The sequence below is a fragment of the Porites lutea genome, chromosome 4 (genome assembly GCF_958299795.1).
Source record: "Porites lutea chromosome 4, jaPorLute2.1, whole genome shotgun sequence".
NCBI lineage: Eukaryota > Metazoa > Cnidaria > Anthozoa > Scleractinia > Poritidae > Porites > Porites lutea.
Window position 1 is genome coordinate 28,073,585 of NC_133204.1, and position 24,789 is coordinate 28,098,373.

Consider the following 24,789-nt stretch of genomic DNA (forward strand, 5'->3'; position numbering starts at 1 on the left):
GAACTCGGCTAATAAGAGGTATTTATACCATGCTCTCCATATATAGTCGGTGTACGCGTCAAAAAAAAAATTAAATAGCTTCCAATTTTAAACTGACGCGTACACAACCTCGTTCCCAGGGTTCTCTCCTACCCGCCCTACGAGACCCTGGAAAACGCTGGTCACGTGGCTCCAGAACAATTATTTCTGAGGGAGGAGTCCTTTTTCTCACATTTTTTTGTCTGGTTTACTCGCGACGTTCACGCAGTGATCACAACAGCAGGATAGATTTGCTAACCCTACTACAACTAACACCGCGGCAAAACGTCTACGCATGCGCCAGGTTGAGCATTTCCGGTCTCTTTTTCAGTCACACTTTCCAGTCAGATCAACGTCTCCCGCGCGCTCTCGACTTCTGTGCAGCTTGTGGTTCAGTTGTTCTGATTCACGCTGCTCGTGTTTTTGACTATTTTGTAGTTATTGAAATTGCTTTTGTGGATAACCAGGCACAGATCACTGAAACAATTAGTCGTATAGATTCAGAAAAGGTAAGATGATAATAACTCAGTGTGTAATTTTCGCTAGAGCGTCAGTTAAACTGATTTTCATTCACGAAAACAAAGTTTTTGACTGTTATTTTTTACTTAACCTGGCTGAAACTGAGACATAAAATGTTATCATTACAAGCTTGTGTGTATTAATTTTTTTCATTCTCAGAATGGGAGAGCGAAAGCTGGTTCGATGGCTTTTAGAAGTCGAACTTTTCATGCCATGTATTTAGCAGCTGGAAGTTTCGTGTTTGCATGAGATGCAGCCGAGCCGCACAGTCTGAAATTATTGAAGTCTTCAACCAAAGAACAACCATGTAAAAGAATTAAATAGGCATTTTCTTGAATGAAAGTCATTTATACTGTTTAGTTTCCCGGCACTGAAAACTCCGGGTGTTCGTGACTGCAGTCATGAAAGTCGAAGTTGTTGTTAAATCCCGCCCATGTCTTGTTTTGAGCTCTTGTTTTCTCCGATAATAAAAAAATTATTAAACCGGGACTAAAATTTTATTTCCTGGTTTTAATGTTAATGATAATGATGACGTCTTTATCTTGGTTTCTTTCATAAGTATTGTTATTCTATTCTTAGTTGTCGCCTTCTCCCACAACTTCTGCCGAACCAGTAGCATGCAAGAAAGCCAGTAAAAACAAATTCGTCTTGTCGAGCGCTCGCGACCTGCAAACTTCAAACATCATTTTCACCGTTGGTGCAAACAGATAACCATGTGGTGCAAAAGTTTGACGCTAGAAAAATATATAAGCTTTCGAATGAAGTGATTTTTTTCGCCCCCTTTTTTGTCTGTTTCTCCCTTTTTGCTTTCAAACTTGGCACGACGGCAATGTTATGCTTACGCAATTGGTTTATATACTAGACCGGAAATAAAAAGCTGACCGGATGTTAAATTTTGTGCTCATGCGCAGTGCGTTTTGCCGCGGTGTTACTACAACTATAACTGAAACTAAAGGAAATTTCTGCCTAAACAAAACTATCAGATAAACAAGTGAATTACCAGAGAAGGAATCAAAAACTAGCGTTGTCGCCGGTTTAACCGATGACACTAATCGCTAGAAATCTACGATCTTGAGTTACACACAAGCGAGTTAATTTTTTGAAGGTAAAATCTCTCCCCCTCTCTCGCTCCGTAGGGCGGGTAGGAGAGAACCCTGGGAACGAGGTTGTGTTGTGTACGCGTCAGTTTAAAATTGGAAGCTACAATAGCTAAGATTTTTTTTCGCGTAGGATAGAACGCCGCCCGAAGCAAATCGTTTTAATTCATTTCTTAGAATACTAGAAATGTAATTTCATCTAAAGCAAAAAGACAAAAATAAACAAAAAAGCCACAAGAGCTTGTTTGAAAGTTTGTCGAAAAACACATGTTAGCACATGAAACTAAAGTACCTTGACCATGGAGAAACAACAATTGTCTTCTTTCGTAGCTGATTGCGAAGCCATTTGCCGATCGAGTCACTCGCCGATAGATAACTGCGGCTTGTTTATCCGACATCAAGAATATAAATCACAAGTAACCAGCTACAAATACAGGTTATGCAGCCATTCACTAGAGCAATCGAGGCAGCAGTATAGCTTCTTTTCTCGTTCAGCAAAACCAGCTTGTGGCTTCAAACAACTTCATAACAAGCGACCGTGGTAATAGTTTTTCTCCGTTGTTCTTACTTTTGTAACTGCACCGAAAATTCAAATTCACAGTAATTTCGACGGCTGTCACATAAAAATTATTTTCCTTCACATTATCTGCCAGGTTTTTTAGCTGTTCTGCTCTGTAAAATCGTAGAATCCCGATGAGTTTTCAAAAAACTAATGTTCATCGCTACAATGTTTTGATTTTTCATTCATGCAGTCCAGGCGAGTCCGTTCGCGCGTTGAAAGTTTTGATAGACGTGTGACATCTGAATAGCGGAAGTCCCTTGTCTTTTCCGGTTTGTTCTAGTCGGGGAGATTCAACGAGATTTTGTGGGCGTTTTTAATAATTAACAATTATTCCACGAGGGTGCGTTGCAATATTATGTTACTTCTTTAGCACTTCGGGTATTTACCTTTAACTGTTAAATCAGTTCTTTCAAGGCTTTTTGTCAAAACAGATAGTTTTTTAAACTCATTATCACCATTGTACTATTCTCGTGCAAGTTACCGCCTTCAGGTCTTTTCTCTGTGATGAAAGGTTGCTATAAATTGAATCTATAAAGGCCAAGTCTTAATTTGAACGAGTGTTTATTTTGTTTCAGTGCAATATCTGGCGTATATTTACCACTTTGTAAAAGAATGGCGCAAGAATCCAAAGTGGTCATTATCCTGCTGCCTGGCCTTGCTATTGCCTCTTAATCAACTACAAGGAGAGATAAGTGGATTAACTGGCACGAACATACTAAAGCAGCAACTGCAAACTGGTAAATTCGAGATGCCAACGATTGCTAGTACTTTAAGGGAGAGTGGGGCAGTTGATGTTACTCTTGAAGATCGTGCAGAACGAGAACAAGAGGAGGCAACAACTGACGAGAAAACCATTGAACAGGGCCTTTTGACAATTGAAAGAGAAACTGTTGTTTAGCCAGTGTTTAAGAAAACCGTGTTCTCATCAATTTTCAGCTTGCCCAACGCTTTTATCTCAACACTTTTTATCGTGAAAGGTTTCTTGAAAGCATGATCATGAGGTGCGCACTGGAAAAGAACTCATTTTCTTAAAATAACCCACTGAGGAAGATATCTGCTTGGAGGGATAAAGCTTTTCTAAACTGCGGCCTAAATTAGACTCCTTTAAATGACCGACCCTAAGTGTGAAAACGTGTCTGACGAGTTAAAAATGAAGTTCCACTACGTCTTCTTTCTCCTTAAAGAAGGATAAAAATAGATTATCTAGCATTAGGTAAAGTAAGGTATAGAATCATGAATTAGGATTGAAATCATTCTCTCGTTTGAGTCAGTAAATGTTATGACTAGTGATATTTCCTCTTACTGACAGCAACCTTGGTTCCAAGTTGCAACTTATCCAAGTTGTACAAAATATTTAACAGAATAATTTATTGATAATGGTAAGGGGTCTTAACTAACTCTAATTTAACCTATACAATCGAACCTCCCGTAAGTGACCCCCTAAATTGCGAAGAATAAGTGGTCGCTTCCATGGTGCGGTCAGTTATGAGAGTCAAAGGAGGTCTTTTGACAGGACTGAGAAGTTCGGATACATCTAATTTTTTCAAAGAATATATTGCACTGCATTTTAAGGTTATAGTATATGTAAATCCATGTTATTTTTTTTCTCTAAAACTTCTGCTCATATTCTGAGTAGCGTAGTACATACAGGGAACACAAAGATCAGACCATTGTATCAGTTAGCAGTTGCTTAAACAGGTTAAGAACAGTGGAAAACTCTTAAACTGTCATGCTAAAAATTGATTGCGTTCTCTTACGAAAAGTTCCAACTAAAAGGCTTTGAATGGGAAAATTTTGGTGTTTTGGATAATTGGTCGTTTATGGGAGCTGATCGCTTGCGAAACGGTGGTCGCACATACAGGTTGGACTGTACTAATAGTTTTCGTTGATCAGTTCAAATGAAATTAGGTGGTTTTAAGCTTAGTGAGATGAGTGTAGATACATAAGATTTGAGACTTACAGACTTAAGTGTAGTCTTGTTGTACAGAACGACATTCGAAACACCTGAATCTTAATTTGACAATTTTCCTGCAGAACGTACCTCATAGCAGAGGACAAATCACTTTAGGTTCTCATAATGCGGCAGTGACAATATAATGGCTGTCCAAAACAATGAATAGAGAAATGACAACCGATCACCTTTCAAGTACCCGCTTTCTTAGCTTAACTTGTTTACAACAGAATTTATAATTCTCCAAATGCATAAGTTGATTCACTAACGTCTTTTGCTTAAGGAGAATTTGTCGGGGTCTTTCGTTTAGGGTTTCTCAAACCAGAGTACAAAACCTGTATCCAACTTTCTATGGACCGACAATAGACCCTAAATTAATTCCTTTTATTTTCCAAAATTCCTTTTCACTAGTAGTGTTCTTATTTTAACTGGATCGTTGTGCTTACCTCAAGGAAGTGTTTTTTTTTGTTGTTTTTTTTTTTCTTCATTAGGTTTCCCAGGTGAGATTCGAATTTCGGCTCGGAAACTGTGAAAGTTATTTTTTTTCCTATATAGGCATTTTAATGGGATAAAAAGCTTCAACAAAAAGTAAAACAGAAAAGAACATACTCAGACGAAGAGAAAGGAACGACTGAAATACGTCAAAAGACGTATTTATAATCAGAAACTATCAGTTGCTTCGTTATACAAACCAATCAGAAACACCCGTTGTAGGATTGTAGCCTTGAGTGTTGTAGTTAAGTTTACTGATGATTGTGGAAGTTTTAAATGACAAAGAACTTCCAAACAATTGTGTTTGCAAGGAAACGAAGTTTACAGTAGTTCAAAAGACGGGTGAAGCAAATGTTACTACTCTTGTGCTTTTCCCGTCAGGATTTTAAATAATTCAGTATTACTTCCTGGGAAAGTTTTGCATATAGGGAGAGTAAAATTGCTTAGTTATAAAGAGTATTTATCTGTAGTACGATTTTCTTAGTTTGGTCGAGAAATAGTTTTATGCTTGACAACTTTAAACATTATTATATGTACATTAATTTTATGTCTATTTTATCGCCTAGTATGATTAACTCAAGCTTGTTGCGCTAAAACCTGTAACAGAGTCATTCAGGTCTTTCTGGTAGATATTTTTCTAGAGGCAAGCATGATGGTAAGGCATGGTTAGCATGTAACCGCATTTAACTTACTGATGTAAGATGAGAACATCATTTTTTTTTTTTAATGCTACCATCATTGGGCTTGACAGCACATTTCATAAGGTTCTAGCGCGACATATAAACAGCACTTTTAATCTGCAATAATCTATAATATTTCATTGCAGTATAAATTCAAGTGCTAAGCTGGTATAGGATATAGTATATAATTTATGGAAACATTTAACAAGTTTTTCATGGGTCTGGGAAAACCAAAGTACGATATTAATAATGTTGTACTGTTTGGATTTGGTCATCTTTCCGGTATCATTTTACTCCTGGCAATTGTAGTTAATTAAACAAGCAGGAGGCTGGTGAATGAGTTATTGCTTGCTCGTGACATCATCGGGTCTAAGAGGAAAATGATCGATTTGTTGTGATGTAAGAACGAGGCAAATCTTATCCACCCTTTAGGCCTGACCGGTGCCACCGTAAACTTGGTTTGACTTGAGCCATTTTGCTCTTACATTTTTGCTTTGCAGCTTTTCAGTCTTGCACTGGAACCAAAAACAGAAAAAAAAACATTAAAATTAATAAAAATGCTTTGGTCAAGTAACGTCATTTATTTATATATATATATATATATAAACTGCATGATTATTGTTGTAGATTTGTACCTTTGAGAAATATAATTTAACAGTTTAAATGACGTTCAAATCTCAGGCAATCATGTTTGTCAAGGAAGCGCAGTTCAGCTTTTAAAGAGAAAAATACAAGTTTACCAGAAATATACAGAAATACGTCCCATGGCTACCTCATAACCAGAACAAAACAAAAAAGAGGCCCGTCTATTTAAAAAAAAAAAAAAGCAAATAGAGTCGTAAGACCTAAAGCACGGCATTTCAGATGATCAAAATGGCAGTTAACTGCTCAACAGGAATCAATTCAACGATTTTGAGGTATTAGGTAAAACTGGAATAAAACTGTGTTTAAATCGGCAGTGTTTTTTTTGGTCGTTTGGTTTTTCCAGATAAAGCGTGAGGACATGGACGCGTCCTTTCCACAAACCACAAACATGTTTACCAGAGAAGGCTTTTTCACATGCAAAGGGATTTTGCCTTTGACCAGCTAGTTATAAAGATGGAAATATGTAAACAAAGGTTAGATACAAACAACAGTGTTATATGTGAGCTGGTTTCTATTTGCTGTGAATCAAATAACATCAATAAAGCCTATATATGACCTGCACTAGATGTCTTCGACGTGAACAATATGCATAGTAGAACAATTTCCTTGCACATTACTTACCTATTATGGTCTGCACTCAAATGTTGCTGGAGAATCATTGCTTATCAGTTACATGCAGTTGAGCCATTTTTTAAGTTGTTGCTGGGATTGGTCAATTTAGCGGGCCCCGGCCCGGTTTACTGTTATTGCCGCACCGAATTCAATTAACCCATATATAAGTACTTCAATACAGAGGCAGTGGGTGTTCCGTGTTTTCTCCATTAATCGTCTGGTATCGAATAAACCATGAAAATGACTTACAACATTCTCCTTTTAGCGGGGGCTCGTCTTTAGGGCACCGGAATCCTTTTTTTTCTTTCGGTTTTTGGTGTTTTGTGTGCACAGCTCAGAAAAGACAACCAGTTCAATGACCACACAACAGTTCAAGAACCCCGCCAGTAGTTCAATGACCACACAACAGTTCAAGAACCCCGCCAGTAGTTCAATGACCACACAACAGTTCAAGAACCCCGCCAGTAGTTCAATGACCACACAACAGTTCAAGAACCCCGCCAGTAGTTCAATGACCACACAACAGTTCAAGAACCCCGCCAGTAGTTCAATGACCACACAACAGTTCAAGAACCCCGCCAGTAGTTCAATGACCACACAACAGTTCAAGAACCCCGCCAGTAGTTCAATGACCACACAACAGTTCAAGAACCCCGCCAGTAGTTCAATGACCACACAACAGTTCAAGTACCACGCCAGTAGTTCAATGACCACACAACAGTTCAATATCCACGCCAGTAGTTCAATGACCACACAACAGTTCAATAACCACGCCAGTAGTTCAATGATCACATAAGCAGTTTAATGACCACTATGCTGAAAGTAGTGCAAAAATTTAGCGGGCACTGAGTCTCACATTCAACTCTACATACATTAAGGAAAACGATAACCAAAAACTTGCTTATATAAATTAAAAGATTCGTTCTGTTAAACATTTTCTTAGATTAAGGTATCCCCTCCTGTTAAAAAAAAAAACCTTTTCCTAAAAGTAGTATACCTTAAGAATAGAAATGCTGCCGTAGGCAAGGAACAGTAAAGAAATGGATTAGAAGAAGGTGATATGAGGCTAAGAGCGCTATCCAAAATTTTTGTGATGACCCAAATTTGGAAATTGTCTTCCTTCTGGGTACGTTTAAGGTGACTCCAACTTAATTATGATCCAATTTTAGTATTTTTCTAACGTGCTCGCGTCGCGTCAGAAGTGGCCGGATAATTCTCGATTTTGGATATGTATAAGTTCAGTCATTTTCGTTTTCAAAAGTTTTGATTTGGCGATACAAGCAAATTTACTAACTAAGAACACAAATTCACCTCTGAAAATTAAATTGGCCTAGTAACCATGTCACGAATCAAACGCCAACAATATGTATGCTTTGTATCCAGGCCTGCATAAATGAGGCGAGGGCGCTTCGCAAACAAAATGGCGGAAAGCGGGAAAGAAAACAGGGAGGGAATTGTCAAACATTTTCATGGCTGAAACAGAAGGAAACGCTTCATTAAAGCGCAAAATAAACTCCGAGGGGAGCTTCGAAGTATATGGATTTGGATACAATGGTTTTAAGCAACTAGGTGGGCATATTTTTGAAGGTGACCAAGAGCCTCCACAGAACTCTTCTTATTGTATTTCTAAGTCGTCATTATTATATCCCTTGGCTTTGAATGTCCCCCGTGTTAGTAGTATAGTGGCATCCTGGTCTAGCACCGTTTTTGTAAAAGGTAGGTACGCAGTTTTATTTGGTCGTTTGTCTGGAAAGTGTGTTCCACTACTCATAATATACCACTCAAGTTTTGATAATAAAAGTCACATGCGTGTTATTTTAGTATCTATTTTAGCCGAAAAGAAACAGCAGTGTCCTATATACACAGGGCACTGTAGTTCCTCTATTTATAGCCAACAGATTTCTTACTGGGCCGCAAGTTTAACACAACCCTTTTTTTAAAATAATAGTTGAATCATTTTTCTTTCATTTCAATAAGCTGCTATAGTCCTAGCCCGCAAAGCGCAGACCTATTTGCGGTCATCGCTCCCCTCGCATGAAGGGAGAGAGGTGAGGACCAGGAATACGTTTGTGCTTCGCAGGCTACTGTAGCCCAAGGGGCACTAAAAATATTAGACTTCCAGGGGTTGAATAGAGAAGTTGTTGTAGGTTTTTTTTTCCCCCTCTGGACCAAGTTGTTCAAAGCCAGGTTAAGATAACCCAGGGTTAGTGCGAGATTTGAATTCAGATTTGAAAGCTTAATAAGAAGTTCAGTTTTAATTTTTTTTTTCTGCAAGTTGATGATTGAAAGCTCTAAATATAACAGAGAAAATTATCCCAGAAAATGCTTTTGAACACGAGAAAAAGAAACCCGGGTTAAGTGTTAATCGGCCTTCGAACAACCGGGCCCTGGTTTTGTCCAATAAAATGCAAATTCAGGATGTCAGACCACAGGTAACCCAGGTTCACTGTTTGTTTCACGTACGGGTTTCGTAACATGAGAAAATATGGAGAACATATAGGGCGAAGTTTAAACTTTGCCCCATATGTCCTCTGTATTTACTCATATTATGAAACCCGTATGTGACACAGTGAGCCTGGGGTAACTGTGGTCAAAAATATGAAACAGCAAACTGATCCTTACGGCAAGGCGATGAAGAAGTGAACAAAAAAATAAAACAAAAAACATATATTTAAACAAATTGCCCAATATTTCGGTTTGAAAACAAACCTTCTTCAGGGACCAAGAGAAAAATGGAAATAAAACTAAAAATTCATTGCAAATAAGAATTTGAAAAAGTGACAGTAAAAACAATGGATTGTTATTGGTCTAGGAGACTAGGTGGTATCATATATCAGTGAGCCTCATCACGTCTATTTATTCATAGAGGAAATAATGTGTTCCCTTTGTGTATTAAATGAGCTTCTCGAACCTTTGTCACTGCATAAAAATTTTACAGTTGCTGTGTATGACTTCAAGTGGGATTAGCATTTGTCTTCCCTAAAACTAGTTAAACGTCAATTATCATACTGTACACATCATTTATGACAATCACAAGGTTGAAGTATAGAAAATGTTAGGAAAATAGACTGTTCTTGGAAATTGTTTGCCTCATATGTACCCTGTCTGTGGTAGTGTCAAGTTCAAAGTCCTTTTGATAACATAATAATGTTAGCTGAACATAGCTGTAACAGGTCAAAATTAAATTCAGGCTAAAATTTTTGGACCTAGGTTGATTCTTAGTTTTGTTTGTCTCCTATCTCTATTTCATGAACAGTTAGGGCTAGAAGACAAAGGAAATTAAGAATCAACCTTGGTTAAAACATTTAAACCTGATTATAACTTTGACCTGTAACGTGGCCACTTTAGCTGTTTGGCGGCATAGAACTAACAGGTTTATAATCATGTCACCAGAAAATGATCTTACACCTCAAAATGGCACAAACTGATTGAGACCTTTCCTCACTTTATCATACATTAAGTGCGAAAAATATACATATTTAAAGCTCTTTAACTCAAAGTTACACAGCTTGCATCTAAGTGAGATCTATAACTCTGTTAGTGACTTGACTGGACTCAACGGAATTAATCTCAATGTATACTACGAGATGTGTCAAAATAATTATCTTTAGTTCCACATGGTTGCCAGAATACCATCTAATTTCAAAAACTATGATCTATTATCTATAAGAAAATGGGACAGTCCAAACCATGGGGTGGATTCCTGGAGTTAAAGAAGGTGGTGAAGTAGAGAATCTCCTCCCAGATTATTTTGTCACAGATGCATGCTGTAGTTGGAGACGACTTGCATTTCTGACGAGTGATGGCGAATGTGTTCTTTGGAGTGACTACACCAATGGACAGCTGCATCCAAGAAAAGTTGAGGCCAGTAACAGAAAATTTAAGGCTGCAGGATGCTTAGAATCGAGCTGCATACTTCTAACAGGCAAGTTTTACTTCATGCTTAAAATATCAAGGATAAGGATCATTCTCTGAAATACCTGGAGACATACATATTGTACAGAAATCAGACTGCCATCAATACAAGTTATTTTGCTCATTTTAAGTTACCTGGTCAAGTGCCTACCCATATATGGTGGTGTATTACTATAAATTTTGCCATGCATGATTGTAATCCCTTATTACAGAATAATTCCATAATGCTTTTATCAGTTAACTTAAATGCCTTTCACATCTGAAGGAGCACCTTTAGAAAATGCACAAGTCACCTTTCTTTAATCAGTTCAACCCTGAATGGCAATATTATTGTTCTGGTTACTGTGTCCTTTTGATTTTACATGTATTATACATTATACCTCATCCATCTGCAAACTGTCTCAAATTAGGCATTTCTTTTGCATAGATGATGGCCAACCTGGTTATGTACTACATGAACAAGACCAGAATGCCACCAAAGATTTAAACAAATCAGCTTCAATGATCTTTAGACCAATGGACCTGATGAAACAGATGATATCAGTTGCTTGTGGCAAGGAACATGCACTGCTTTTATCTTCATCAGGAGAAGTTTACAGTCTTGGCAATGGAAGGTATATGGTGGGGTCTGAAATTGACTGACTTTTCAATACAGGCTCTATCTGACAAAGTAATACACATTTAAAATTTTTGGTCATTAGTCGGCCTAAAGTGGATGCCAGAAAATGTTCCCCTTTCTTTAATGGCTTGGGGAAAAAAAGAATGAATGCTTTGGACGTTTTATGCTCTTGTTAAAACTGGCCTACTGTACTCTGGTGATAGCATGATTTTGTGGAAATGGGTATAGAAGTATTTTCAGTTTTGTTTCAATGATGCAATGAGTTTCATTTCATGGAGAGATTATTTGTTGTGGAATTAAGACCAGCTACCCCTTAATTTATTCATCATTTCAAAACCGTATAGCAGGGCTTCTGATATTTCGCGGGAAAAAAGCAACATTTCGCGGGATTTTCAGGGGCAAATTCGCGGAAAAATCGGCCGATTTCGCGGGAACAAAGTCAAACTTCGCGGGAACATCGGCCGATTTCGCGGGAACTTTCGGGGGGAAACTTCGCCAAGAAACAATCAGTGAAAAACAGCCGATTTCGCTGGATTTGTTTGGCAAATTTAACAGGGATAATCATTTGCTCTTTCAACAACAGTTTGCTCGAGAAATGAGCGAATGCTAAAGCTATTAACATTATGGTTAGTGCCCAGTTTTTCGCAACATTAATCTAAGAACGCCTGGTAGTTTTGGGACGTTGTTTACTCCTTGCAGTGATGAAGTTTCAAGATAAATTTGTGCGTTTGGGGTGAATAAAACAGGTGTTATGGCGAAGATAAGTATTAAATATGTTTTGCCGACAAGTATTTGGAAATATTTCTGGCGGATTTCGCGGTATTTCGCGTTTTTGGGGGAATTTCGTGGGATTTCGCGGAAATACCTGAATTTCGCGGGTCCGCGACCGCGCGAAATATCAGAAGCCCTGGTATAGTGAGGGAGTTGTGCAGTACACTGTTCTGGAGATTTAGTGCCTAGTACAGTGTAGGTATTCTGTCACTTGTGTTTGGTGAGTGGGAATTTTAATCTTTACGAGTGTGCATCTCTGTTTTGTTTCTTTTGTTTTCTGTTTTTGTTTTTGTTTGTTTGTGTGTGTTTTTTTTTTAATTTTTACCCTAGTGAAGCTACTGAAAATTATTACTATAATGAATATTGGTCTTTTACAGACTTTGTCACAAACAACAGCAGTAAACACCTGCATATACAGTTAGAACCTATCAGTGATTTTGGGCTTCAGGCTGATTAAGTTCCGGCATCTTCTTTCTTATTTTGTAAGAACATGTTTCACTTTATCAGGCTGGATTGGTTCTTTAAAATATAATATATGGTGAGCTTTTATTTATTGGCCAATTTTCAGCCTGATGATGTTCTTAAGTAATCCACTTGCTCTTATCAGGGCAAAAACTTTTCTTTCTTCGTCCAAAGAAAATAAAATGCTGCCAAAACAGGTTTCGACATTTGCAACCCGTGGGTTTACCAATGCGACTAGTTTTTTAAATTTTCCTAAGTGGCAACCAACTTTTCACTCCTGGTTGCCAACCTGGCCCCCAAGATAATTATGTTACCTTCTTTGGGAAAACGTATACTAATGATGATCCGTTATTTGTTAGAAAACTAACAGATAGCAAATGGCTTTTCTAACTTTCAAAAGTTTTGCCCAAACGGTTTGTCTATCTTGATTGCACAATCGATTGCCAATTTACAATGTTCTTATAAAAAATTACAGAAAAATAATTGAGAAGGATTGTTGTCTATATCTTGGCACTTTAATATTTCTTGAACTTCTTGTAAACAACTTTAAGCCCATCGCGTAAAGCGTGTTGTGAAGACCCAAATTAAAGCTCTGCTGTATTTTATTGACTTCCAGTAACATACTGTTGAAGACACCCCTGGAAGTGAGGCTGTTTGTCAGACAGACTTCTCACCAAATCAACTTCTTTGCCCGTAAATATCAGCAACGTTTTCTTCTTTGTGGAGGAGACTTTTGATCATGTGCTAGGCAATTTCTGAACATCAATGCAAATATGAGACGCAAAACAAATGTTTGCAGATTTTTTTTTTCTTTCTGAACCCTAATAAGTTTTTCAGTCTGTGATTCCTAAAGTTTGTTTAACTACATGTGTTTGTTCAACTGCATTTCCTGAAGCTTAAATACCTGTTTGAGGAGATTTATGCCTCACAATTATATATATTTACGAGAAATTCGAGATGCCGCCATAGTATGTGAGTTCTTCGAGAGATGTTATGAATTTAAGAATGGACATTGTTAATAAAACAGCCTGGCGAAAACCGCTGGAAAGGAAGTTGTTGGTTTTAAGATCTTACAAAATAATGTTAAATTACTGACTTGAGCATTCTTTTTCTGTTAAAGCTAAGTAAAAGACATTTAGTTTCCCGTATTTCATTTATTCTTTAATATAATTTTTGGCAACAAGAATACTTGTTCTGGTGACCAAAAATAAAGCAATGGGCGTCAGCTGGCCCCAAGATTTGAATCGAGCACTGCTGTGACAATTCAAGTTACTTTTCAGTACTTTATTCTATTCAAGCTATCGACTCACGATAAATTTCACTTGTCCAGTTGGATGAGTGCTTTATGAGTTTGAGTCATCTGAGGCCAAAACCTATTTGTCTCAGTTTAGCGGACGAGTGAAAGTTTTTTGCCCTGCTAATATACATTATTCTCACACAGTAGAGGACAACTTGGACGTGGTTTAATAGTTGAAGAACAAAATGCTGCAGTTATTCCAGCCCTGGAGGGAATCAAGATTCAGTTTATAGCTGCAGGTGGTTGGCATTCTGCAGCAGTAAGTGGTAAGAGTGCATTTTATTAATTTTTTCAAATATTTTCTTCCCTTAATTGCGCAGTTATTTATATCTATTTAATATTTCAGTCAGGGATTACTGGTCGTACCGTAGTTAGTAGATCGAGGAGACTGGTTATGAAAGGTGGCAAACAACAAATTGTGACTGAATGAACTGATGCGACATTTTAATTGGTCAATAAAATTAGCGTGGGAGCAAGCTCTCCAGGGCGCTCTGGCAGTGGGGCAGGAAAAGGAAGGAGAACTTGCAACTGTGTCTCTGGAATTTGAATTCCACCTCCAATTCCCCTGTGGCTCCCCGTCGACTGAGCTGTCAGATTTCCGCCAATCAGCGCGAAGCGAAAATGAACGCGAAGTGAAAATGAGCGCGAATGTAAACAAACATTGAAAACCACTTGCCAAGGGTAATGACGTCGTTACCAATGTCATCCAATCAGCATTTGACATCAACTTTTTCGATGCAGATAGGCAAATTCCAGAGACCAGTAAGTAGTTGCAAGCTCTCCTTCCTTTTCCCACCCCACCGCCAGAACGCCCTAGAGAGCTTGTTCACAAGCTGCGATAATACCAAAATGATAGGGATGCTATTGAACGTTGCGCATCATCAGGTCCACAAATACAATAACAAAGAAGTCTGACAGACTTCATAGCCATTCCACTCTATTTGCATGGTTGTACATATACAGCAGTCCCCAGGGGCGGATCCAGGATTTTTTTTAGGAGGGGGTGCACTCGTCTCTTGCTCTACTTCAACACCAATAAACCACATAGTTTTTTTTTTTTTTGGCAGAATACCAGTTGTATTAAAACACCGAAAGGTCATCTCAGGGGGGGTGCGCACCCCCTGCGCCCACCCGCTAGATCCGCCCCTGGTCCCACACTCATGGTTTGGGTTATTTTAGACTGGATTTCAACCATCAGAGAACATTATTTTGAATGGAGTAACAAATTCTTATTGTTGGGTTCCAAATTCCCATTATTCTATATTTGTATTCTACCTACATTGTAACATTACCTGTTCCTTAGGTCCTTCTCCGTTATCTCTCTTTGTTGTAATTTTTAGTTTCCTTAAACATGTATTTCTATGAGGATGACTTGTTTATGACTAGAGCAATGGTATCAAAGCAGCTGTTTAAATGCAGATTTTTAGCTTCTGAGAAAACTTAAACTGTCTGTCAAAATGTTCTCTTTAAAGTCTGTTAAACTAAATCACCCAGTCTTTCCTCCTTTCCCACCCCACCCTCAAAGTTTTTTATGGTCGGCCCCTTACTGTTACCCCTTACTATTAAAGGCACTAAGAAATGATAAAATAAGACAAATCAAAGACATAAAAAATAAATATCTGAATAGTAAATTTGATCTTCATCTTCATCCAGATCTGTCTGGCAAATACAGTAATGACTGTGTGTGTGAGGTCGGATCGATTCCATGTCTGAATGTCTCGTATCACTTTCAGAACTCATTATTCTTGTTTTATCTACAGATGTTTACATTCAAGCTTTAGCTACTTTCCTTTGATTTGTGCTGTTTTTAACTGAAAGAGGTCAGGGACAACGATAAAAATCTCCACACACTGCTTGGGAAATCTGCTTGCCGTGAAACAGAATGTCCTGAAATGACGTTGCAGTCATTCCCAAAATGTGATATGGAGAGAGATTGTATCGTTTGTACCCCACTGGAAGTGAAATTTCGCGTTTTTGGTTGGTCAGAAAATATTTCCTTATCAGTACACCGTGTTAAGATTCTATCTAGCATATTAAAAAAAAATTGTCACATACACTGTAAAGGCTCAACACATGCTTCATTCACATTGTGTTTTGTTTATTGATCTACTATTTAATAGAATGTGGTGATCTTTACATGTGGGGATGGAACGAGACAGGACAGCTGGGTTTGTCTGTCAATCATGATGACACTGATGATGACAGGCAGACAGCAACCAGTGGAAAAGTTCCATGTCAGACCTTCCCTGTCCCTATGGACCTTCCTGGTGATTTAGATGTTATGACAGTTAGCTGTGGATCAAGACACACTGCTGCAATAGCTGGTACATCAAGCAAATATCATTTCCATTTCTTAGTTTTTTTGTGTGTGCGTGTGTTTGAAAGGAATAATCATGGGCTCAAAAAAAGGGGACCTGCGAAGGGACGTTTACCTTGCACGTCCATTTTTTCTTGAGCCCATATCCCTGTTAAGCATCTGCTACATGCAGTAGGCTAATTCGTGTAAAATGTACAGTCGACTCCCGATAACTCGAACCTTCAAGGGAAATCGAAAAAAGTTCGAGTTATCGGGAGTTTGAAGAAAATAGCCGAGAGTAACGTAAAAAACAGTTTTTACTGCACATTGAACATTTTTATCACATTTGGTTGTAGAAATGTCAAGTGAATTTTAAAAGATACTTCTAGATTATAAATCAGAACGTAACGTAACAAGACATAGCCTAAATAGAGCATGCGTTTTACTGTTTTGAGAAGAAAATAATTAAGCTGCTTCACCGTAGCCTCTGACAATCAACATCAGCCTCCACTAGTAAACTATACTCCTACAACACGTCAATGGGAAATCCAAAATTCAATGTTTCGGACGCCAGAAGACGGCTTTTTTCCCGACTTTTTAAGGGCTCAAAACATGGTTCGAGTTATCGAGGGTAAAATTATATGGAAAATGACCTGAGGGGAAACGAAGATTGGTTCGAGTTATCGAGGTTTCGAGTTACCGGGGGTAAAATTACAGTGAATGTATGACGGAAATCCAGGGGAAATCGATTTTGGTTCGAGTTAGCGCGAGGTTCGAGTTAGCGAGGGTTTGAGTTATCGTGAGTCGACTGTATGCACCGTACAGTATGATGCTACAACGTTTTTACCAACTTCCTTTTCTTTTTCAGGTGATGGAAGTGTATGGACCTGGGGATGGGGTAAGATTTCATCAGTTTTATTTTTTACTTCCCTTCCGCTCTCAGATAAAAGGGATGCAAAAAGAATCTCCTATGATAAGGATGTATTTGAAGTGAAATTTAGTCTTGATATGTTTTTGAGTAGCTTTTACAGACATTAAAAAGAGGGCCCCAGTCCGCTGATTGAGATTCCGCTGGCAAAAGGTCAACTGTACTTTGTCAGAAACCCATAAGGGGTTGAAACGTGTAACTCGCGTTCAATGCTCGTGAATATTCATTTTGACCATATTTGGAAATCTTAGTGACGGATATCCATTTTCAACAAAATGGCTGCTGCGCGATCACCATGCAGATATTTTAAGACAAGAGTTCTGCATTTCAAGGTTAAAAATACACCGTTGAAAGACTAAAAATGGAAAGAGAAAGTTCAAAAGAATGCTCAGCTTTCTTTTTGTGGAGAAAGGGAAGCTTTTCATCAAGAAATCGTCCTTCGAGGAATTCAACCTTGTTTTCTTCACGGCGGAGCTCATGGTCTGAAATCCAACCAATTCAGGGAAGTCTTTGCTGAATTTTCAGGTACATTTTGCACTCTATGGCCAAAACAATTGCGTTTTTGAAAAGGAATTTATGTTTTTTAAAATGTTTCATAGACGTTTTATAAATTTTTCTCTTCGGCGCTAAAGAAAAATTACAAAATGTGCCCTGATTTGAGATGGATTTTGTGTTGAATTTTGCCATGTGCTTAGCCAATGTCACTTGCGTGAAGGGATCCACGATCCAGATAGTATTTTCCGAATTGCTTTAAAGGATTAACTTTTTGGACTTTGAATAAAAATTTCAAGAAACGGCTTCTCTGTCTATTGTCTCGAGTTTATTCATTCAGAAAATTAGCTCAAAACACGATCGTGACTACAACATCTAAGTTTAATTTAAGCTTTTAAAATACTTCTCACATTCATTACAAGCATCACTTTTTGCGAAGATGTCAGGTTCAGGTTTTGGACACTTTTCGATACGCAGCTAATGAATTTTATTCGAAAATATTTTTCACTGTTTATTCTAGACTTTTAACATAAGAATTTTAACAGCCTATTTGCAGTATAAGTTTACTATGCAGAGGGTCAACGAGGCATCGTTTTTTGAAGTGACAACTTCCAGAAGTTGCGAGGCCGTCAGTGGGTTTCATAATGTTACGTTTGGCCCGGGTGGTAAGGCAATAATATCCTGCTCAGTGTTTCGGTAATATTCCTGGTGTCAACCTTTGAAAGCTTTCTCGGCTTTCGGGAGTTTTTCCCCCGTTTGTCGGCCATTTTTTTAAGCGGGCGCGGGAACCTGAAGGAAAATTACGTCACGTTGTTTACGAAGTTTGATTGGTCAGTTATCTCTTCTTCTTGTTCCAAATATGGTACTTTCGAAAATGAATAATCACGAGCATCGGACAAAGCAAACATATGAGAGTTACACGTTTCAACCCCTTATGAGTTTCTGACTTTGTTTAATGTCGGGTTTACATCTTATATGCTTTACAATTCCTAAAGCTACCACTAACGTCCGTTTGTTACTGCGTTCGTTCTAGCGTTAACTCACACGTTACATGACAATACCTAATATGCATATTATTCCCGCCACTAAGCGTGTCGTGCATGAAGTCACGACATAACACTTTGGTGATAAACGACCTAGCGGGAAAGCAAACTGAACATTAGCGAAACGACTCGTTAGACAAGCGATCAGGATGGGTTGCCGTATTCCAGGGTACGACAAAAGTACTGTACAACAGCGCGGGGCTTTTGCCGCGACTTGTCAGCCCAGCTTGTTTTAATTACGAGTTAACTGACGGTCATCAACAAGATAAAGTAAATGTTAGTGGGAAGGGGGTTCGGTAGGCCTGCACGACTTGTCCGGCTCTTTTTTAAACTTTCTTCTGGTTATACCTTCCTTAAACGGAGAGTGCTCGCCCAAACCACGCCCCCATCGCGCCCCCTTACTGCTTCTGCTGTTGCCAGATAAATTAAAAAAGAGTACATGAATGGTACATTTATGTTCCAGGGCATTATGGCCAACTTGGACACGGAGACACAGTGAGCAAATATACGCCATATCAAGTCCATTTCTTCTCCTCATTAAAACACAAAGCAAAGACACTGTGTTGTGGTGATTGGTCGACGTTTGTGATAACTGCAAAATGATCTGCAGCTGTACATTTTGCTGAGCACTTTAGCGACGTGAGAGTTTTTTGAGGGACATGTTGTAAATGCCAGCCAGGGCCGAGTTGTTCAAAGCTGGGTTAAGATAACCAAGGGTCAGTGCGAGATTTAGATTCAGATTTGAAAGCGTGAAAAGCAGTTAAGTCTTAATTCTTTTGGTCTACAAGTTGATGATTGGAAGCTTTAAAAATAACAGAGAAAATTATCCGAGAAAATGCTTTTGGACACAAGAAAAAGAAACCCGGGTTAAATTTAACCCCGGGTTAAACGCTAATCGGCCTTCGAACAACCGGGCCCAGAATTAAATGTACCAGGCCACGAGGCAGGGTTTACATTCAAGTTGCAGGCTTTCTGTTGTTTTCTGTATCAGTTGCCTTGAAAGTAGCTAACGAGACAAAGCGGGCTTGTTTCTGAGCTACATATATGTAGGAGCTGGCCAGGGTTAATTCTAGATCGCGACCTTGCGGGATTCCCGCAATTTGGAAAAAAATTGCCGCATAAAATTTACGTTACCGCGTTAAATGGGGCGCAAACAAAACAGACCCAAGGATAAGTACTATTTTTTTTTTTAATAAAGTATTCGAAAACATCACCGACAACAACACTGATTTGACGGCCGCTCAATAACTTACTTTGAACGTTTATAGCATTTTAATGTCTCAATTGCCTTTCTCTCCTTCGTTTGAGTCATTATTTCACCAGACAAACTTCGTGGATTTTGCAGTAATTCGAGCCCAGGCTTTTTCGGTTGCCCAGAATGTTCCAAAGTGGCGGCAAAGCGTCTAGCGAGCCATGTAGAGTGTAAAAAGTCTCAAAAAGCACTCAGATTTTTTTGGATTTGGTGCCCCCTTTCTTGGACCCCCTTTTTTGTAAAAGGGCCGCCTAAAATTACAGAATTGGGCCGCACCCACTAGCAAACTGTAGTGCTTACCCCGGGAGGGAACCCCTTCATGTAAGCCATGTACGTTTGTTTCGCCTCAAAGGTTATGTGTTTTTTGCACCGTTTTGGTCTGAAAATGCCATAGACTTACCCCATTTTTGTCTGAAACGGGATACGGTTTTCGAGGTAACAGTGGGAGTGTATGAACGTATTTGTCGTTTCAAGAGAGAGAAATATGGAGTTTTAGAAATATTTTCTTGGCGTTCTAATCTAAGTAATTATGTCAGGTCTGAATTAGAGGCTAGGTTTGAGAACGTATGTGGAAAATGACTCTTTTTTTTTGCCCGAAATAGGGTCGGAAAACCGTGCGACACATCCCCCACCAAGAAATCTCAGGAGTACCCTCCGGGAGTGTTATTAATTTCACCGTTTTTAACATCGCTAGTGCTGATTATTATTGCTGTTATTGTTATTAATTCGGATCGGGAAGGGGGCAGACAGCTTCGATGATGCCGCCTATTGTTTTTGTTGTCCTCTTATCAACCTTCCCGTTATTTTAGTGCTATCTCGGTTTAAGCGCCGCTTTTAGAAACAAACTAATGATGAGTATTCAAACTTTTCAGTTTCCAAAAACTCTGGACTGTTGCCTTAAAGGGGCTGTGTCACATCTGTCTGGTTCATTTTGTTAAGATTGCCAATACAGTTGAACCTCTATAAGCGACCACCTCGCGTAAGCGACCACCTCCCATAATCCACCGCCAGTCCAAAACACTAAAATTTTTCCAGTGATTTTGTTACCTCTGCGTCCTGCGTCCCAGATGCATAATGATCCCCAAGGACGCAAATTAATTCGTGAAATGCGTCCCGTACGACGCAGAGAACGATCGATCGATTTGAAAATTTTTAGGTAGAATTTCCTGTTCGTGTGATTTCTGTGGCTATTGTTTAAAGATGCCGAAGAACTTTAGTGACAACGTGGAACTACACATATCCTAACTTGGACATTACATGCAATAAATTATCTTCCATAAAGTAGATGTGCCTGGACCTCTTCTCGGAAGAGGCCCCTGTAGTTCAATTCTTGTAAACGACCACCTCCCGTAAGCGACCACTCAGTCTTTACATTTTGGGTCGTCGCTTACGGGAGATTTGACTGAGGTACATTTTACAGTTACTGGTGCAAACGAGGCTGGAGCTGACATTGTTTTGATACAACCCTTCCTGCTTTATAGAGTGTTTTCACATGACGTCACGGCGGCCATATTGGTGTCCCAAACCAATGAAACGCTGGCCATGTTGATGTCCTAAACCAGTCCCCTGGGAGCTGAACTCTTTTCCTATGCAAACGCTTTCTTATGTTACAATAAATTTGCATATATGCTAGCCACGTGAGTGAAAACACTCTTTTATATTAATTTATGTTATTCTTATGCTAACTAGTATTTTTTAGCATGATTTTCGTAAGAAAAGGAAAGAGGTTTTTTATCAAAACAAAGTCAACCTCAGTCATACGTTCACTCAGGGGCTTGGGTACTGAGCTCATAACTATAAAATGTTCTATTACGTTTCCTTATGCGCTATCAAACTTAACGTTAGCGAAGAAATAACTTGTAAACGACGAAATCGCAGCCTCTTGCGCCACAAATATTCTTCCCAAGCATTGTATCGAACGTTACAAACAACAAATATGAACTTTGAAAAACTGTTAGGCTGATTCACGTTCATTTTTACATTTTATTGAAATCGCGCAAGTCTACTTGCGTTCAGCGGTTTGTAGAGTGTAGAAGGGTCAATTGCAAAACGAAAGAGTGATAAAAACTTTTCGGAAACAGCCAAGAAGAAGCAAATTTGTCTGCATTAAGTTCAGTCTTCAGTTCGTGCATAATTTATAAACTTTTCCTCTTTGCCACCCAGTCACGCTTGCATGGTTTTCTATACAGATCCTTGTAAATTCTAAAATATTTAAACTGTCGTTAAATCTTTCTCTTACGCGTTTAAGGGCTCAAATTGCCTGTTATGAATTAAAAGGAGATTCGAGCCCTGTAATGCTTTTAGGAAATATTTCATGAAAGTTTTGAAAATTTCGAAATTACAAGGATTTGTATGGAAAACCATGAAAGCGTGACTGGATGGCAAAAGTTGTTTTTCTCATACAAGTACTTCCAACTTTCGGCGGCCGTTGCAATCGTTGCTTTTAAGACATACGGCTGAAAATTCTCAGGTTACCTAATTTTAATACGATTTTTCAGCTTAAGCTAACAAAGTTTTTCAAAGTGAACATTTTTCGTGTTTACCAAAAGTTGATCACGTGATCAAGTCACGCAAAGAGCCTATAGGCAGAAGAAAGGGATGCGAAAGATAGGAGAGGAAAGATTGGCAGGTGGGCGTTCGTAAAGGGCGGGAATCGGGAGAAATAGAAGGAAATTAGGCAACATGAAAAAAGCGGCAGGAGCAGGGGATTGAAGTACGGGAGGCGGACGGTTTGTAGCCCCTCAAACCCCTCCCTCTCCCCCTTTACGTGTGTGCAGGCGGTTATTCAAAACTGCCAAATCGAAAGAAGTTTAATGTCCAAATCTTTTGTAGGTATGAGAAAAGCGGGAATGTTATTTTCTGAAGTTGAAAATTCAGTCAATTAATTTTATTAAATAATATCGATATAATCTAAGCCAGGGAAACTGAAATAAAACAAGAATCACTGTCCAAGAACTAACTTCGAACTATTTTATTGAAGTACGTTTACGAAAAAAATAAAAGTTGAAATATATATTAGGCTTGGAAATTCACACTGTTTCTATTTTAAACTACATTACGTGGTTACAAGAGAAAGTTTTTTTTTTTTTTTCTTACTTGTTTATTATAAAAACTAGCTTTTCCAAGGGAGGATCTCTGCTCAGCTTCAGTTATCTGCGTGGTACAGAGTGGATGATGCATTCTGTTTGGAGAAAAACAAAATAAATCTTTTTTTAACGGGACAACTTAAAACACTGTCTTAAATGTAAAACCAAAGTGAGGACAAAGGTCGATAAGAAAATGTTTTAATGTACCGGCATGAATATATCAGTGTTCCCTGGAAAAATGTGTTTACAAACGACAGTTTATAATCACAAGCAGTTTTCTTATTGCACCTCTAGTGTTTTTAAGTCGTCTGAGAAAAAAACATTTATCACACGCATTCATACACTTTTGGTTAAATATGGACAGATGCTGTAACCTACACCACTTGAGAAGCTATGCTTGGAAGTAAAAAAAGGTCGGTACGAAACCTAATACGATCCTAATATACATAATGATATGAATCTTTCTACTTAAAAAGGCAATTTAGAATATTATAAAATTCTTATACTCTGTAAAACCTACGCAAAGACATGATGATATAATTATCTCTACTAGAAGCCTATTTAGAAAATTATTCAGTTTTTTATACTCTCATTATCTCATACCTAAAAGAGGCCATCATAATGTGGTTATCTCTACTAAAAGCCTATTTACAATTATATCAAACTCTAATACTCTAATAATTATTATTATGATTATGATTATTATTATGATTATTATCATCATCATCATTATTATTATTATTATTATTATTATTATTATTATTATTATTATTATTATTATTATTATCATTATTATTATTAGTATCACTTGTAGTAGTAGTTTTACCAGTGACGGGTCCAGGGGAGCCCCCCCTATTTTTAGACTAAACTGAGACCGGGGCCCCCCTTATCTCAGGGTCTAGATGACCGCCCTCCCCCCCTCCCCTTTATCTAAAGGTCTGGTCCCGCTACTGATTACTGTTATTATTATCATACAGTCAAATTACTTATCACGCACGCCACTCCACTTATCACTCCCTGACGTCTCTATTTTTCATATCAGTAGTATATAAAAGTGTCAAGTTCTTTCTTCCATCACATGTCACAAAAGCAAAACAGGGAGAGATAGACCCTTCCCAGCTTCCATGCGTTAGTGGAATATCATTGGCTCAAAATCTTTCACGCCAGCAGCAACAGACTAAACGTATAGCATTTGTTAAATTGGTCTTTATCTCACTAAATAGTTGTAACTACCTGTAGATGGTAAAGAAAACCCTCATCAAAATGCGAATCGTTGAGACTACCGGCAAATAGGCTGCAGAAATCATGCGTTGAGTTTTCAGGACTTTCTGCCATGGGGCTCATCATCGATCTAGAAAACGGGGGTCTGCTAGGGCTTGATTGGTGACTACCGATGTGACCAAGGTTGAGTTGGGAAGGTGAAAGATGGGGGACTGGAAACAAAGGTGGATAGGGATACTCTGAAATCCGATGCCCCGGTTTAGAGGTTCCGTTATCATGATATTCTATTCCAAGGCTCGGCTGGCACATCAGTTGATTCATCGAAGAGTTGTAGCCGCTTTTGATGATGTTTTGAAGGTGCTCTTTTAGAGTTTGGATGTAGTTTATGGCTATCCGCAACAGCTCTAATTTCGTTTTAACGCGGGTTTCTTCGTAGTTTGGAATCGTGCTTCGTAATTCTTCGTAGGCGTCGTTCATTTTTCGGACCCTTTCTCTCTCATGGCGATTCGCAAGGAGGCGCTTTTCTTTTGACATCTGTCGTTTGCGCCGATTCTTTGCTCGGTCGTCTATAAAAGCTTCCATCACTACACAAGAAAACGATGGAAAAGTGGTTAATTTTGAGGTGTTTCAGTTCTACTCTTAGAAATTGAAAACGGTCTCTTCTCATTAATAGTCACTGCAGTTAAACAAACTTTTCTTGGATGTAAAAGTTTCCGAGGTCATAGCACAGCTAAAATTCTATTGACTAAGTTAACTTGCCTAAGAAGGTCATAAATTTTTCAAGCAAACAGTTAAGGGAAATCATTGGTATCGTATGTTTAAGAAATGTGC

At 38.5% G+C, this 24,789-nt stretch overlaps 2 protein-coding genes across 2 annotated transcripts; one reads left to right on the forward strand and one right to left on the reverse strand.

The window, feature by feature from the left end:
* The first annotated feature begins 7,984 nt into the window (after positions 1 to 7,984).
* On the forward strand, positions 7,985 to 19,097 carry LOC140933188 (RCC1 domain-containing protein 1-like). Its single transcript, XM_073382700.1, has 7 exons — positions 7,985 to 8,292; positions 10,247 to 10,501; positions 10,919 to 11,105; positions 13,785 to 13,906; positions 15,761 to 15,964; positions 16,805 to 16,834; positions 18,863 to 19,097. The coding sequence occupies exons 1-7, from the start codon at positions 8,046 to 8,048 to the stop codon at positions 19,000 to 19,002; spliced, it is 1,185 nt and encodes a 394-aa protein (XP_073238801.1). The 5' UTR covers positions 7,985 to 8,045; the 3' UTR covers positions 19,003 to 19,097.
* Positions 19,098 to 23,952: 4,855 nt separating this feature from the next.
* Positions 23,953 to 24,540, reverse strand: LOC140934493 (neurogenic differentiation factor 4-like). Its single transcript, XM_073384108.1, has one exon. It carries the CDS (start codon positions 24,538 to 24,540, stop codon positions 23,953 to 23,955), a length of 588 nt encoding a protein of 195 aa, XP_073240209.1.
* Positions 24,541 to 24,789: the final 249 nt, after the last annotated feature.

What these genes read in the sequence shown, in the direction of transcription:
- LOC140933188 (XM_073382700.1), top strand. Translation starts at nt 8,046, where the DNA reads ATGGCTGAAACAGAAGGAAACGCTTCATTAAAGCGCAAAATAAACTCC. An exon ending in TACAGTCTTGGCAATGGAAG is followed by an intron (nt 11,106 to 13,784) that starts GTATATGGTGGG and finishes ATTCTCACACAG; the next exon opens with TAGAGGACAACTTGGACGTG. An exon ending in GCATTCTGCAGCAGTAAGTG is followed by an intron (nt 13,907 to 15,760) that starts GTAAGAGTGCAT and finishes ACTATTTAATAG; the next exon opens with AATGTGGTGATCTTTACATG.
- LOC140934493 (XM_073384108.1), bottom strand. Translation starts at nt 24,540, where the DNA reads ATGGAAGCTTTTATAGACGACCGAGCAAAGAATCGGCGCAAACGACAG.